The following is a 12,729-nucleotide window of genomic DNA, read 5'->3' on the forward strand; positions in this document are numbered from 1 at the left end:
CGCATTCACCTATCAACTATAGCCAAAGCAAGACTGTGAAATTGACTCCTGATACCTAATGTAAATTACTCTACAACGCCTAATGCTTAACACTAAATCTAACCATGAAGAACCATTACTCCAAGCCAATTACCTATTGCACTTCTTCAACAACCCCTCAATCTTACTCATCACCTCCGGGATCCTAAATGGCTTTGAAACAAGATCATCCATACCACTATCCAGCGCCATCCTTATCTGCTCATCCCTCACATTCGCCGTCACCGCAATAACAGGAACATGCTCCGCAATCAACCCCTCCCTCTCCAACCTTCGTATCTCCCTAACGCACTGATACCCATCCATGTTCGGCATCTCTAGGTCCATGAGTACAACAGATAAATCTGATCCCCCAGTTTTAAAGAAATGTGTCTTTTTGAGAAACTCCAGCGCTTCAAGCCCGTCGTTTGTCGCGCTTACGGTGCAGCCTGCCTTGCGGAGCTGATTGACGAGGACTTTTTGGTTGATGAGGTTGTCTTCGACGACGTGCACTGTTAGGGCGCTGGGGGTGAAGACGGCGGCGAGGATGCTCTCGCGACGGGTTCGGGCGGAGGGGTTGGGGGATAGGAGGTGGAGTGTCTTTTTGGTAGAGGGTACTTCGGAGAGGATTGGCTGGGGGGAGGATTGTTCGTTGGGAGGTGAGCATCGACGTGCTTGGATGTAGAAGCCAAAGTCACTGCCTTTGCCGGCTGTAGACGCAACGCCGATGCGACCGCCATGTAGCTCTGCGAGTCGTTTCGATATAAAGAGTCCTAGACCACTGCCGCCGTATTTGTAGTGTGTTCGTGGGCTCGCCTGCTTGAATCTTTGGAACAGCCGCTTCTTCTCATCGTCGGTCAATCCACAACCTGTATCCTGCACTCTGTATCTCACGTACAGACCCTCTCCAGAACCCCACTCATCGGATCCAACGACACTGCCAATCTCACCCCTTGTAGGCGCAAACGCAAAGCCGGGAATGCTGTCTACCTCGGGTGGATCCTTCGACACTCCAATTGCGACTTTTATCACACGCGTTGAAGAAGACGCCGTGAATTTGATAGCGTTGGTCATGAGATTGATGAGGATCTGAAGAACACGACTCGGATCCATGGCAACCCAATCCACAGCTAGCTTCTCAAACTCAGTGCTGATATCAATCTCAAGGGTGATATCTTTTGCTAACATTTCTGACTCAAACATCTTGACCACCCTCTCAACGATGGTCTGCGGCTGACATACCACTGGTGTTATCAAGAGCAGATTGGAGTCAAGTTTTGAAACGGTGAGGATGTCGTCTACGATTGACCTCTGATGCTGAACGCAAAGCGCTATGGTTTGCGATGCATCAAGGCATGATTCAATAACGTCCTGTGATGCTGTGATCCCGTTGGTGCGGCAGGCTTGCATCGCAGAGGTGATGTCATCTGCGCATTGGAGAATTGCACTCAAGGGGTTACGCATCTCATGAGATGTTATGTCGATAAATTCGTTCTGCTGGCGGCGTGTTTCCTCTGCTTCTTGCAATCTTCTGTTCTGTAAACCCTGTGCCCATTTCAGGTGTGAGATATCCGTTATGGAACCCATTGTAGACCGCAAGGTACCACTGGGGGTGATTTCGGGATGGGCGGTGACGAGGACCCAAAAGTCGATAGGTTCACCGTGAATGTTGACGGGGTTCTCGAAACTTTCTCGGAGTTTAACTTCTCCTGACCAGGGGAGCATATCCTGTGTTAGACGATGCCATCCTTGTTCCATGACACTGCCCGAGTTCTTCATGAGATCAGCCCATGACACATCACCTGGTGTATCTCGACTATGACCTGTCATCTCGTAGAAGCGATCATTTGCTTCGCGGAGTATACCCTCTGGACTGGTGAGGAACATTCCCAATGGAGACAGTTCTGTCATTCTTCGAAGACGGCTTGCTTGAAGGTTGAGTTGCTGCGTGAGTTCTTCTTTCTCAAGCGCTGCTGCTTCTGCTGCGTCGCGACCACGACGCGTCTCGTCTTCGAAGAGAATGGTTGATGCGAGTGAAGTAGCGAGTTGGTTGTTGAGGAGCGTGGCGAAGGAAACGTACCCCTCATCATACGGTCTTCGAGGATTGACGCCCAGAACGAGGAACGCCAGTACCGTCTCGCCATTCGTAGGGCGAACTGGAAAAATAATCGCCTCCGTACCAGGCTCTTCAAATCCTCGCCACTGAATCCCCTGCAGTAGATCTTCCGGCAACGTTCCGTCTCGTATCCTTACAAGCGTAGGTTCCCGTGTCCGCATCGCCTCTCGAAACGAAGGCACAAATCCCTGGTAACTCCTCTTGAGATCAATCTGCTCCGGCGCAGCATCATGTCCAAGCGGTATCCCAATCGTTCCCTCCAAGTAACACGACTTGCTTGATATCGTACTCCCCGACGAACTCGACTGATGATCTGCTTCTTCAGCCTCGCCGACGGAGTACAGAAGTGCAAACGGGACATCTCGATGATTATCCTCAAGACCATCAAGAACAGACTTCCAGAAACTCTTGATACTCATCGCTCTCCTCAAAGACTCACTCACTTTGTTTATCGTGCCCATGCGTCGCTGACTCAATACCAAATCCGTCGTCTCAAATGGTGCATTGTAAAAGCCCACAATCCTCTCCGTCCCACCATACAACGGAGTAAGTGACCAGCAAATATGCGTCTCCTCCAAGAACCCCCTCCTAAACAACGCCAGGTCATTATTGTCGCTTCTAAAGCTCACACCAGTCCTCACAACCTCTTGCAGCGCTGGCCCAAGGACATCCCAAGCTTCAGACCAAGGCCCAGACGCTCCTGTGCCGAGCATAGACGGATGTTTGTTCCCAGCGAATGTAACGGCGTACGCTTCGTTGTATAGCATCGTCATGTCGTTGCCCCAGAAGATATTGGCCGGGTGAGGGTTGTTGATCACGAGATTGGCTACTTGGCGTAGTTCGGGGGACCAGGAGGACATGGGACCTAGGGGCGTTGAGGACCAGTCTATGGCGCGGAGGAGGAGTATGTACGGTGATAAAAGACCTTTTGGGTTGGTGGCCGTCCAGTCTGCGACGGCTTTTTCGGGCTTGCCTAGGATGATGGAGCCGCTGCTTGTACTGCCCGTGTTGCGATCTGAACTTCCTTTGGAGGTACTGCCTCGCCACCAAGATCGGAATGGGAATTTTCGCGGTGTCGACGCTATCAGCGTGGCCTCTGTCGGCGTCATCTCATGCGTTGTATCCTCGGCGGTCTCATCCCTCGCTTCGTCTTGCTTCGGCGATTTCGAAACGTCGCCCTTTGGTGTATCTTGCTCTTTCAAGCTCGGCGTGCTCGCTCTCGAAAGCGCACTCGCTGATAAACTCGCCGGCGTATCGGGATGCTGCCAGAGTCGATTCCCACTAATCAACCTCCATCTCTTCCCAACCGTCGACCCCGTCCAAAGCAAGCCCCTGTACAGAAAGAACAATGGAAACACATCCTTCGAATCATCCTGTTTCGTAACTCCCGTCGCCCACGTCTTGAAGTCTTCATACTCACTCTCGCTCTGCTCACCGCGCACGGCATCTAAGAGTCGTTCATGCGTCGCGAGCGCATTGTTGCAAAACACAGGCTGGGTGGCCTTTGAGCGCAGCGGTGTCTCATCATCAGGATCGAGATCAATAATAAACGTCGGACGAGAGTCTGCGTTGAGAATATCGCGAATGTTCAACTTGTCGAGATCATGTGCGATGTCGGAGTCCATCGTCAACAACGAATGTTGACGAAGCAAAGTTGGTCGTATTCACTGCGGTATTATTTTGTGGGTTTGCCAAGGCAACATCGAGCCATGACGTTGAGACTAGCCGAGATGATCTTCATGAAACCTACGGCAGTCAAGTCAACTCTCTCCTGACATCCATCGATACACGTCGCGATAACCTCACAGCATGTAGTCATTTTACAATCTATACCGCTATTACGCCTACGTTACATCGAGCGTCTGTTCAAGAGAATCATCCAACATGGCTAGTCTACGGCAAAGCGCTTCTCGCGACAATGCAGCATGAATTGTCGGGTCGTACGCGATAAACAAATGATGTAACGGTGTTACGGGGAATAACCCTCCTTCCAGGCTTTTAGACCGACACTAAAACACTAGCGGCCCGATCCAGATCTCGGGCTCCGATTTTTCGATCGGGCTTTTCTTCAAGCATCAATTTTGAGGGAAAATTGATCCGGGTTTGGAGATTGTATGGGATTGTTTTTCCGATGGGAAAAAAGCGCATTATTGAAGTCAGTATCTTACCCCAATCTGGGGGATTGCTGAAATTAGGTTGTTAGTCGTTATTTTTAGTATGTGAAGCTTGAGATTCAGCTACGATCGTGTTGAGAAGTTGTATCACCAAGTGTACATTTTGTTTGATGAAGTCAATTGGTCTTTTTATAATTCATGGAATAAATCACATATAATTTTAAGTCATGTTGGACGCTCCAGATGAGCCCAACCTGGCCTATCGTTATAAAGTACTGTAACTCTAGCTATCTCGTATAGGGTATCTCAGCAGCTCATCTTAGCTCGGTAGAGTACAATATCGCAACAACAAAGGGGCATCCAAAACCCAAGTTTCATCCTAATTATATGAAGCCCCTTGATTACTTCCAAGTACTAGATGTCTCTATACCGCTCTGCTTATTCTTTTGATACTCATCGCTCAATGCCGAATACAACGCCTTCACCCTATCAACCTCAGCATTCCAACGCTTCCTCTCATCCGTATCCTCGATTTCTTCAACAAGATCCTTAACACTCTTTGCAGTAAAGAACTTATTCGTCTTGTTATACAACGCCCTCTTCCCAACAGCCTCATCACTCTCCCCCTCAGCCCTCACCCGGAAAACCTCTTCCAAAATCTCAATATCATACGGAATAGCGAACTGATCACGACTATCCTCGTATGTAAACAGATAGTACAGCTCTTTGAACCCAGACCATGTGATTCCGCTCAAACATAGACTGCAAGGTTCGTGTGTTGCGAAAAAGACACAGTCTTCGCGGGGATTAGGTCGAGATTTGGAGTCGGGATAAGTTTGGGTGTAGAATGTCTGGATGCAGTTTATTTCCCCGTGAAGAAGAGGTGAGGCGCGCTCGTTGTTCGTTGAGACGGTTAATGGTTTGAGGGTTTGGGCTGAGAGGATTGCGGCGCCGAAGACTTTGCTGCCTGAGCGGACACCATCACTGGTCAAGGGGACGATGTCGCGCTCGACTGTTTGGAGAAGTGCAGCAAGAATCTCTTGAGGAGTTTTGGCTGCCATTTTGAGAATGACAAGAAAGTCGAAGTCGGTCTTAATTGAGAGGGATACTCGTCGTTAAAGTAGACTTTCTTATCTGATAACTCTTCGAATATCGGGGCTTCCCGATTGAGATATTTAAGGGTCCAGACCCCGGCACGCGGCGGTACCCGCTCTATACGCCGAGTGACATGCCATTGGTAGCTCCAGGTGTCAGTGTAAGACTCGTGAGCGTATAAGGAAAGGATTTTGCTCTGATTCAGCCTTTAAATGAGGATTTGCAAGAATGTACGTCATGAGTGACATTGGTAATTCACGCTTTACTGCTTGCAAGCGGTGAATCTGACACCTCCAGCCCCCCCCGCATCAATGCCGATCCGAAACTGCCGGGAGTAAGCATGGCTGAGAGATGAGGTACAAAAGGATGGAGGATCGCCGTCTGAAATGGCTGGACTATCGACTCGGCAGCATTCTCTCACTCTCATAAAAGCAACTATAGATCAATTCATTGACAATGCGTTTCGCTCTCGCTCTGTCATGGCTCCCTCTCAGCCTAGCCCTCCATATCCCCGAATCTCTCGACCGCCGCACCAAGCATAAACCCATCACAGATTGTTCAGCAGAACAAGTAATCGATCTTCTCAAGCTTGAACCCAACACCGAAAAAGGTTACTTTGTCCAAACTTTCGTAGACCCAACTACTGTTCCAGGAACCAATCGATCCGTCAGCACAGCTATTTACTATCTGCTCGAAGGTTCTGCGGGACAATCTCTCTGGCATAAACTCGACGCCGCGGAAGTTTGGCACTATTACGCTGGCGCACCTCTTGTTCTCTCGCTATCGAAGAATGATGGATCCTGCACGAGGGACCATGTAATGGGCAATGATCTCTTCGGTGGACAGAGACCGCAGGTCGTTGTCAAAGCGGAGGAGTGGCAGAGTGCCCGAAGTCTGGGTGACTGGACTCTTGTTGGGACAACTGGTAAGTTATGAGATGATGTTGAAGGGATGGAGAGATGAACTAATGTCAATAGTTGCGCCGGGATTTGATCCGGCTGGACAGGTCTTGAAGCCAGAGGGATGGAAACCCAAGTCTTGCAAGAAGCCCAATTGAGGTTCCCTCGTTACCTTTGATTTGCAGCGGGATCATTACGTACGAGAGAACAACTGAAATCCATCTATTTTTTCAATAAACACATCTTTAGTCGGTAACAATGATTGATCAATTTGGGTGCAGTAATGCGTAAAGTCTAAGTGAAATAATAAGTATGTACAAGAATTAAACAATGTTCCTTCACATTGTGAATCAATGAAAGACAGCCAGGTAGTTGAGAAGTTATAGCCACCTCAACGAGAGAATCTAGAAAGCGCAGGCACAGGTACAGAGACCGACACGCGCGCATCATCCTTCCTCTCATCCGACGACGCAACTCTCACCATCTCACAGTCCAAGCCACCATGGGCATTAAAGGTTTGAGGACTAGATTCATGGGTATCCTTTGCGGAGTAAGTAACATTTCTAAAAGCCCGTACAAACCATGGTTTTCTTCCTGGCGCCTTCCAGGTCCAGTATTCTTTCATGTCGTAGTTATCTGGCTCTAGCCTGCCGCCTGAGAGGCGAACGGTTAAGGAAATCATGAGATTTAGAGCTGTGTAAAGAAACATGCCGCTGAGGGAATGTTAGATGAGGAGCGTTCAAGAAAATGAGTGAACTTACGCGATGATTCCGTAGGCTACGCTGTACGAAAATGGAACAAAGGCGATGACGACGAATGAGGGGAGCGTGTCACCGATATAGCGCCAGTTGATCTCAGTGATCTGACGAGCCATCATGCATCCGACCTGTGAATCATCAGTCAAGTCCAAGTTTACGTCTGCCTCACACCTTACCAGAATCAGAGCCGGTCCAGTTGCCCACGGCGGCACAGATGAGAAGATGGGTCCAAATACGATAGACAAAAGAAACAAGAAGCCAGTAGTCATAGCTGTAAGACCCGTGCGACCTCCTTCAGCAATACCAGCGCCACTCTCAATAAATGCCGTAACAGGTGAACAGCCGAATAGAGCACTGATAGAAATGCTGATTGCATCACAGCAATAGGCAAGGGTTGACTGGGGAAAATCTCCATCCCGATCATCAACGACGCCGCAAAATCGGACCATGGAGAACATTGTTGCTGTGGCATCAATGATATCAACGCTTGTTTTGTCAGTAAAAGTAAGATAAGAAAACTTAGAAGAACTTCAAAGAACTTACTAAAGGAATGTGAAGAGGGCGAGGGCAAATTGAGTACCGTGTTGGCCTACGTTCCAATCGAGAGCATTGAGGGTATGCTTCATAGGGTTGACGGAAGCTACTTTGCGGAAGAACTCGAAACGAGAGTTTCCTTCTGGCGTGTGAGGGAAGTATGTAACGGCAGTATCGCGTCTGCTTCTATCAGAGACCCAGACAGGCATCGGGCACTGGGGACGACTTACGGCCATGAGAGGATGGACACAAATGCGATGCCAATGATGAAGGCGTATTTGACCCGGAAGGCCATGAGATACGCCGTCAGTAAACCACCAGCAAATATCGCAGTCCAAAGCTTTCATCAAGTCAGTATATCTCTCGCAACTTCGGGCCACCAACTCACCTTGGGACTAGTCATTATCCCGCCCTCACACATTTGAGTATCTGGATTAATCCTATCAACAGGACATCCAGCTATCGCCAACGGCGTTGCGTTGAAACCCCCAGTAATAGCACCAATGCCCGAACCGTACGACAACCCGATCTCTGTGAGAAATAAACCAATGCCTGCTCCCGTTGCAGATTTTATGGTTGACGGGATGAGTTTAACGAGCCATTGTCGCATACCTGTAAGTGCGAGGAAGACAAAGATGAGACCTTCGGTGAAGACGGCTGTTAACGCGACGCCGTAGGGAATGCTTCCTGAGCCGTTGTAGCCCACTACTTGGAAGGCGAAGTAGGCGTTGAGGCCCATGCCAGGTCTGGGCTTGTTAGATGAGTGAAGTCTTTGGAGATGGGTGCTCACGCGAGGGCTATAGGCAGATTGGTGAAGAGGCCAAACACGAGGGTTGCGAGCCCTGCGATGGCTGATGTCGCCGTGACGAGATCTCGTCTCACCTCTGTCATCTCATTAATCTTCTTCTTCTTCTTCTTCTTCTTCTTCGCGAAGTAAAGGTAAACTCACCCTCTTTACACATCACATAGCTATCAATCTTATCACAATCAATCCTATTCGTCTCATCACAAACACAAGGACCACCCGTCTGCGACAGAATAGAAGCCTACACCTCATCAGCACTCCTCCAACCCTCCCTCACAACCCACTTACATTAACAGCAATGATATACGTCATAGCAGCAAAGGTCGTCGCCCCAGCACGAACTTCTTTCAAGAACGTCGTCCTGTCGATCGCCATGCTCTAAAAGCAGATTAGTAGGAGCGCTGTCTGACTGGAATGAAACATACGTGACTACTGCCCTCTAGCCTGAAGAACCGGCCAATGAAGGAGGTTGCGACTCGCCTGTTGAACCTTGCGGCTAGATCTGCCGCGTGGTTCTTCATGATTGCTTCTAGACTTCTTTGTGAGATTCTTTGTTGCTCAAACAACTTCTTTTCTTCACGTCAAAGGAACACAGCACATGGCTAAGAAGAATGACGGGTGACATGGGATAATAACGCAGCCAAGAATTGTTGACACCTCGCTTAGACATTTCACTATGCATGATTACGTCTCACCATTAAGCCACCAAACAGTATGTACTGATCAATAAGAATCAAGGCTGCACACCAACTTGGTCTTAGTGGGAGTCACCGAAATCGGTCTCGTGGAAATGTTACCCGGCTAGGGGAGGAACGAAAATACAGGTACTCGATCCTAAATGACAAAAAGACTTAGGTAAGATAGCCTAAGTTTAGGATGACTTTTGCTAAGTTTATTTTGATACCCCACAGTCAGTGTTCGCTGTTTTCTTGCCCCCCGAGGCCCGGGTTGTTGGTGAGGCTGGCTGAGGAACGCTAAAAGCCACGCCAACCATGTGGCATGGGTTCTCGTGTAAAAAAAAGAAAAGTAAAAGTTAAAAATGCGTGGTTGCACATTGGTCAGGTACGAGAGCGAGATTAATGGGGTGAGACTTTCGATAGTCTGGCCAAGGGGAAGTTAATCGTGTGATTCTCGTTTCTTTTGTGATTTTTGATACATCATCTCGATCTGCCGATAGTGCAGTGTAAGAGTGACGTGAATTGACCTCCAAAATGTCAGTGCAATCAATGCATGTGCCCGCCCGTTCCGTCAATCCAAGGAAATAAAGCATGATCAGATGTACTACCCACAGACCCCTGAGCTGAGCTGCACTGTTTGCTACCCAAGCCACAAGAGACCCAAGACCCAACAATGCGGAAAAGGTTGAACTCGTGGCATTGGTGTTTTTAGTTCCGGCTGACTTATCGAGATTCTAGGCGGGACTAGACTTGTGTTGGGTTTGGGCTGGGCCATCACGTCCCCGCAAATGGTCTAGAACTCCAAGCCACGATATGCAAAAGTGATGCTTTGAGCTACTGCTTTTCTCGGCACTGGTGTGAGGTATTTGATCTATAGTACGTGCGCTTCCCTTCCGCTTAAGCCAATTACGGTGTTTAAAAGAGTGTCAAGGTTATCTTGAAACAATGCAAGGTGAGTGCTGCATGTACCTAACCATCATCATGAGTCGTCGTTAATAATGATCAAACAACGAACTTAAACGCAACAAATTGTGTTGAGTAATCTCTTTGTGTAATGCCAAAGACGTTGGCATGCTGATTGTCAAAGCAAACAATGGCATCTAAGTTATGCTCAGCCAAAAAGGGCGTCCGATAGCCGCAAGCCACTCCAACGCCCAGGCCGCATCGAGACCATGACATGAGGTGATCTGCCCTGTTCCCCTGCATGAGCACAGCTGAAATTCGTCTCCCCAGCTTAAGAGCTCTCTCGGTACCACCGTTTCAATTCGGGTAAATCGTAAGCTATCCGTATTCTTAATCTCACATAGCGTCCTTCGCGTAAATAACCTGCTCTTCCGCTGGGAATACCGCATTCCGCAGGACCCAGGCTCGGATCTCCCATGCCGCCAGCCACTTTCTCGCCATTAGACTTCCGCAAATCCCGTTCGCAACTGAGGCCTCGACACTCTCCGCAAAGACGACAGAGTTCAGCCTCGCATTCGCCAGCTGCAAGCCCGCTCGCCCCCTTTGACCCAATCCCCTGGGTATGTTTCTCTCTTGTTTAATTTCGTATGCAACCCTCGTCCGACTTTCCCCCCTCCCCCCCTGTTCCCTGCTCCCCCTCATCAAGTTTGCTTTGTGTTGTTGTCTTTCAGCTCAGCATGCATGACACCATGGTGCCGTCCTCATTAACAGAACCAGACGCTGCGGCAGAGTCCTCCACCCGCGGTCGCTTCTACTCCATCCTCCGAAAGCCAGCATCGAACCTCGCCCTCCGAATCTCAGACCTTGATCGATATCGCCTCAACATGTGGGAGGTCAGTTGGGCTGCTCCCAAGGAGTCGCGAAAGGAACATCGTGAGAACAAAGCGGCGACCGGCAAATCTGCGACAAAAGCGCGGTCAATCTTCAGTCGCGGGTCTAACTCGTCGAGCGAGGCACCGTCGTTTGGGAACTTTTATAATAAGCGAAAGAATGCCGAGAGAGGGAATGACTCTGTGTCGTCGACGTCTTCGAAAGCGAGCGCTCTAGCGGGGAATTATGAGTTGGAGGCAGATGAAGCTTCGACCTTTTCGGTGAGGAGTGAGCAGACGAAAATCAATATGGCGAGGGTCGTTGATCTCAGCGCAAGGCGAAATGGACAGATTCTGGATCGCTCTCAAGGTTTGCGACATCGCGCGGTGGTTGTTCGTATCATGCTAATATTTTGGCAGACCTATACGTTGGGGATAACACGCTTCTTGAGCCGCCTTCACCAACACTCACATCGTCATCTGCGCCCTGGGATACAGAAACTCTTGAGCGAGTCATTATACAGCCGTGGCCTCTCATCCAAGCCTTGAGCGATGACTCGTTTGTCGCGCGAAGTACGGAGGCGACAACATCTCAACGCACATCCTACGATACACCGTATCTCATCAATTGCGGTGTTACAATCATGGCGACACCCAGCATCAAGTCTAAGCATCGCGCCCGCTCACCAAGCACTCAGTCAGTCTCAATCATCACTCACAACGTATATCTGCTCACCTCATTCAGATCCCAACCTCAACGTCCACAGAGTAGTCGATCACCAACCAAGGCCAAGACCCCACGACGCATGCCATCATCCACGGCGTCACTACGTGTCGAGAGCAGCGATGGTTGGCAGCCTCCAAGTGAATGGGCCTGTACGCCCACTGAGCCCTCTTTCCAATTCCCTGACGAACCTGTCCCCGAGCCAGAAGCTATCATCCCCAAGGAACTCAACGCGATGCAGTTGGGTGTCAAGCAACTTGCCAAAGAGGACAACATGGTCAGACTCATACGTCTTGCTGAAGCGCAGGGTGTCAATAATCCGCCGAGCTTATGTCAGGATCTGGAAGTTGAGAAGATGCAGTGGATGCTTTCTGCCATGTTCAACATGGATGGACCCGAGTATTCTGAGATCAATGATGATCTTGATGATGAGTCGGCGGATCCACCGAAGAGGATCCTTGCTCTTTATGAAACACCTGGTAAGTGATCTCACTCACGTACTAATCACACCCAACTAACATCTCACAGCTGTGACTTCATACCTCGCTGCCGTGAATCACTGCAAACAAGTCTACCATCTCTCCGCAGCACCATTATCACCCTCTTCATTTCCCAATATTCACCCTGTCCTCACACCAGTGCGATCACCCTCCGCATTCCCCGTCGCCCCATCTACCGTTGAAGCCGTTCACTCACTGCGCCTTCCTCTCGCTATGCCATCACAGGATATCCCCGCTCTCTTACGAAACATTCATCGATGTCTTGAGCCAGGTGGTTCATTGCAACTCACCATCATCGATCCCCTTCCCGTTACTAGCACTCTCGGTCCGCTTCTACGAGCGTGGATTGAAGATCATCTTCTCTTCAACCTGGAAGCTAGTTTCCGTTGCACAAACCCAAGCAAGTTACTCCCTCTTTGGCTGAATGGTGCATCTCTACGTGTCGATCCTGATTGTATCGAGACGACACCATTCTTCGCTATCCCGCTTGACAATAGTCAGCTTCAGTATGTGAGAGAAGGTCACATATCTGAAGAGGGTCTGAGACAAGAACTTCGTAATCTTGTGGGGCGCATGCTCTGGATGGAAGTTTGGAGAGAATACATCGTCGCCGACCGCTGGTGGTGGGAAGATCCTGAGATTCTCCAAGAGTGCATCCAGCATCAGACGACATGGGAATGGAAGCTAATTGAGGCAGTCAAGGAAACCTAATATTTC

General features: G+C 49.4%; 5 protein-coding genes across 5 annotated transcripts; 2 read left to right on the top strand and 3 right to left on the bottom strand.

Moving 5' to 3' along the window:
- Positions 1 to 129: 129 nt before the first annotated feature.
- Positions 130 to 3,759, bottom strand: FMAN_13235 (uncharacterized protein; the record flags this gene model as incomplete). The annotated part of the gene is made up of 1 exon (XM_041832678.1): positions 130 to 3,759. The coding sequence occupies one exon, from the start codon at positions 3,757 to 3,759 to the stop codon at positions 130 to 132; it is 3,630 nt and encodes a 1,209-aa protein (XP_041683117.1).
- Positions 3,760 to 4,649: 890 nt separating this feature from the next.
- FMAN_13236 (uncharacterized protein) lies at positions 4,650 to 5,309 on the bottom strand (the record flags this gene model as incomplete). The annotated part of the gene is made up of 1 exon (XM_041832679.1): positions 4,650 to 5,309. One exon carries the CDS (start codon positions 5,307 to 5,309, stop codon positions 4,650 to 4,652), a length of 660 nt encoding a protein of 219 aa, XP_041683118.1.
- Positions 5,310 to 5,799: 490 nt separating this feature from the next.
- On the top strand, positions 5,800 to 6,400 carry FMAN_13237 (uncharacterized protein; the record flags this gene model as incomplete). The annotated part of the gene is made up of 2 exons (XM_041832680.1): positions 5,800 to 6,268; positions 6,321 to 6,400. The coding sequence occupies 2 exons, from the start codon at positions 5,800 to 5,802 to the stop codon at positions 6,398 to 6,400; spliced, it is 549 nt and encodes a 182-aa protein (XP_041683119.1).
- A 233-nt stretch (positions 6,401 to 6,633) lies between these two features.
- FMAN_13238 (uncharacterized protein) lies at positions 6,634 to 8,860 on the bottom strand (the record flags this gene model as incomplete). The annotated part of the gene is made up of 10 exons (XM_041832681.1): positions 6,634 to 6,955; positions 7,004 to 7,128; positions 7,177 to 7,486; positions 7,544 to 7,714; positions 7,765 to 7,874; positions 7,923 to 8,280; positions 8,325 to 8,418; positions 8,484 to 8,580; positions 8,628 to 8,717; positions 8,765 to 8,860. 10 exons carry the CDS (start codon positions 8,858 to 8,860, stop codon positions 6,634 to 6,636), a joined length of 1,773 nt encoding a protein of 590 aa, XP_041683120.1.
- A 1,808-nt stretch (positions 8,861 to 10,668) lies between these two features.
- On the top strand, positions 10,669 to 12,723 carry FMAN_13239 (uncharacterized protein; the record flags this gene model as incomplete). Its single annotated transcript, XM_041832682.1, has 4 exons — positions 10,669 to 11,158; positions 11,209 to 11,485; positions 11,534 to 11,991; positions 12,041 to 12,723. 4 exons carry the CDS (start codon positions 10,669 to 10,671, stop codon positions 12,721 to 12,723), a joined length of 1,908 nt encoding a protein of 635 aa, XP_041683121.1.
- Between the last annotated feature and the right edge of the window lie 6 nt (positions 12,724 to 12,729).

Source organism: Fusarium mangiferae (genome assembly GCF_900044065.1).
Source record: "Fusarium mangiferae strain MRC7560 genome assembly, contig: FMAN_scaffold007, whole genome shotgun sequence".
NCBI classification, from domain to species: Eukaryota; Fungi; Ascomycota; class Sordariomycetes; order Hypocreales; family Nectriaceae; genus Fusarium; species Fusarium mangiferae.